Source organism: Egretta garzetta, unplaced genomic scaffold (assembly GCF_000687185.1).
Source record: "Egretta garzetta isolate BGI_Z169 unplaced genomic scaffold, ASM68718v1 scaffold34, whole genome shotgun sequence".
NCBI lineage: Eukaryota > Metazoa > Chordata > Aves > Pelecaniformes > Ardeidae > Egretta > Egretta garzetta.
In genome coordinates this window covers 4,743,372-4,745,455 of record NW_009259586.1, presented here as the reverse complement: position 1 = coordinate 4,745,455, position 2,084 = coordinate 4,743,372, and the positions used below count along the sequence as shown (strand labels likewise).

At 60.1% G+C, this 2,084-nt stretch overlaps 1 protein-coding gene across 1 annotated transcript in view; it reads left to right on the top strand.

Annotated features, from left to right (window-relative positions):
- Nucleotides 1-1,502: 1,502 nt before the first annotated feature.
- SLC9A3R1 (SLC9A3 regulator 1) overlaps nt 1,503-2,084 on the top strand; it is a 9,388-nt gene continuing 8,806 nt past the window's right edge. Inside the window, exon 1 of the mRNA XM_035893378.1 lies at nt 1,503-1,661. Within this exon, the coding sequence (XP_035749271.1) occupies nt 1,584-1,661 (78 nt within the window). The 5' untranslated portion in view covers nt 1,503-1,583. The remainder of the gene's footprint in view (nt 1,662-2,084) is intronic.

Sequence of the window (2,084 nt, the reverse complement as noted above, 5' to 3'; positions counted from 1 at the left end):
GCGGGAGCAGCAGCAGCGGTCGCCGCCGCCCCGGGCGCCCTGTGTGGTTTCGCTATCCGCTCTTTCTTTTTAGCTTTGCTTTAAACACGGCTCCCCAGGAGCACCGGGCCTCGCCGGGCCCTGCTGCTTTTCCCTTTTTAATATTTTTTTATTTGCTTAACATTATTCTCTAGCAACCATGCTGGGTGATGAGGGGGGGCAGGCAGAGGCGTGGGGCTGTTTGGACCTGTAACTGAGCAGCCCGTCGTTGATCCGGAGCCCTTTGGGTCGTCCTGGTGCTGCAGGGCCAGTAAAGCGGGGTGCGAGAAGCACCGGGGCCCGAGGGTGGTGGCAAGCCTCGACCTGCAGGTGAGCCCCTGCCCAGGGCTGGGCTGAGGGTGGCTGGCATTAACCCGCTCCAAAATACAACAAAGAAGTTGGAGCTGAGGGTATTTTTGGGGGGCAGTGACTGCAGGTGTGGGTGGCAGCCACTCGTGCCCTGAGCACGTCCGGTCTCTGCTGCAGAGCAGAGATGGTGGAGCCCTTCCTGGGCCAAAGGGACTGATCCTGTCAGTCGGTCCCCGTGCACAGACACTTACTAATTCAGGAATGTCGGCCTTAAGTGGTGCGTGGGAGTTAGCGGTTGCACAAACAAAGTGATGTAGAAAGGTGAGGAATTGAGAAATAGCTGACCTTTCCTGCTTGGAGCCGTTCCTAGGAGGTACCATGGGCTGCCACAGATCACACTGCTTTTTATTTACCCAGCAAAAACATGTTTGTTGTTACAACAGAGATGTGGACGGTCTTCCCAGGAAGCAGGCTCCTGGTGTCCTCAGGGTGGGGAAACTTCTGGGGAGCTCCTATGGCTTGTTCCCAAAGACCAGCTGTGAGGGGCTGGTACTATGGGACCTTCCCACTGCTGGTGCTGAGCCCCGGGTGGACTTTGGTGCCTCACTGAGCTGTTGTCACGCGGGGTTTTGCTGAGGATCAGGTGTTTTTATTAGTTGTATCTTCTGTTGGACTTTAGCCCGGTGCCGGCTGCCCGTTGCCCCTGCTTGGGCTGATCCATTTAGCAAGGCACTGGTCTCATCCCTGCCCGGCTGAAGCACTGCTCTAGCACCTCCCTGATGGGGTTGTTGAGGTGGGAACAACCAGGCTCTGCCCTGCTTGCTCCCCTGTGGCATCCCTGGTCCCTTGGGTCTGGCCCCATGCCTGGCCACCGTGCTGCCCTGCACAGGGGGAGTGTGACTGCCCATACATCACTGGGCCAGCAAGACAGTCTGTGCTGTGCTTTCTATTTCCAGATCTCTCCATGGGCTGGGAAAAATAAAAGGGACGTTGTTAATGTAGTTTGGGTGAGTCCCCTGCCAGGCTTGGAGGAGCTGAGGACATGCAGTCCCCAAGGGGGGACAGGGCCCTGACATGCTGCTGGGTGGCCACCTGCTTGCAGGGGCTGCACACTGGCTGGAGGGATGCAAAGAGCCTGGGAAGCCGGAGACGCCCTGCGGGCTTGGGGGGGGCAGCCCTGGGCCGGAGACGCCCTGCGGGCTTGGGGGGCAGGCTCAGGGCACAGCACGTGCAGAGTTACCGTGGGCAGTTTCTCTATGTGCAGGAGCAGGAAGTGGGTGATGCGGGTGACATGGGGTGACATTGCTACACGGGCCCGGACGGTTTCTCAACAGGTAACAGGAAATCTTGCGGCTGGGGGTAGGGGCTGGTGCTTGGGATGGGAGAGCAAAGGCAAGCAGGTTTGGAGACATCGCCCCAGTTGGGCGCCCACCGAGTGGGGTGGGAAGATGCCGGGCGGGATGCTGAGCCAAGCCGGAGCGGGCAGAAAGGGATTTCTCTCTGGCGAGCCAGGAACACACTGTACTTGTGATGGGAGAGCAAAGGAAGGCAGGTTTGGAGACATCGCCCCAGTTGGGCGCCCACCGAGTGGGGTGGGAAGATGCCGGGCGGGATGCTGAGCCAAGCCGGAGCGGGCAGAAAGGGATTTCTCTCTGGCGAGCCAGGAACACACTGGTGTGCCTGTTCTCCGGGAGCTGGCAGGCAGCCGGTGCCTGCTGCCCCATCCCCCTGCAGCCCCCGATGGCCCCCTCCCCACC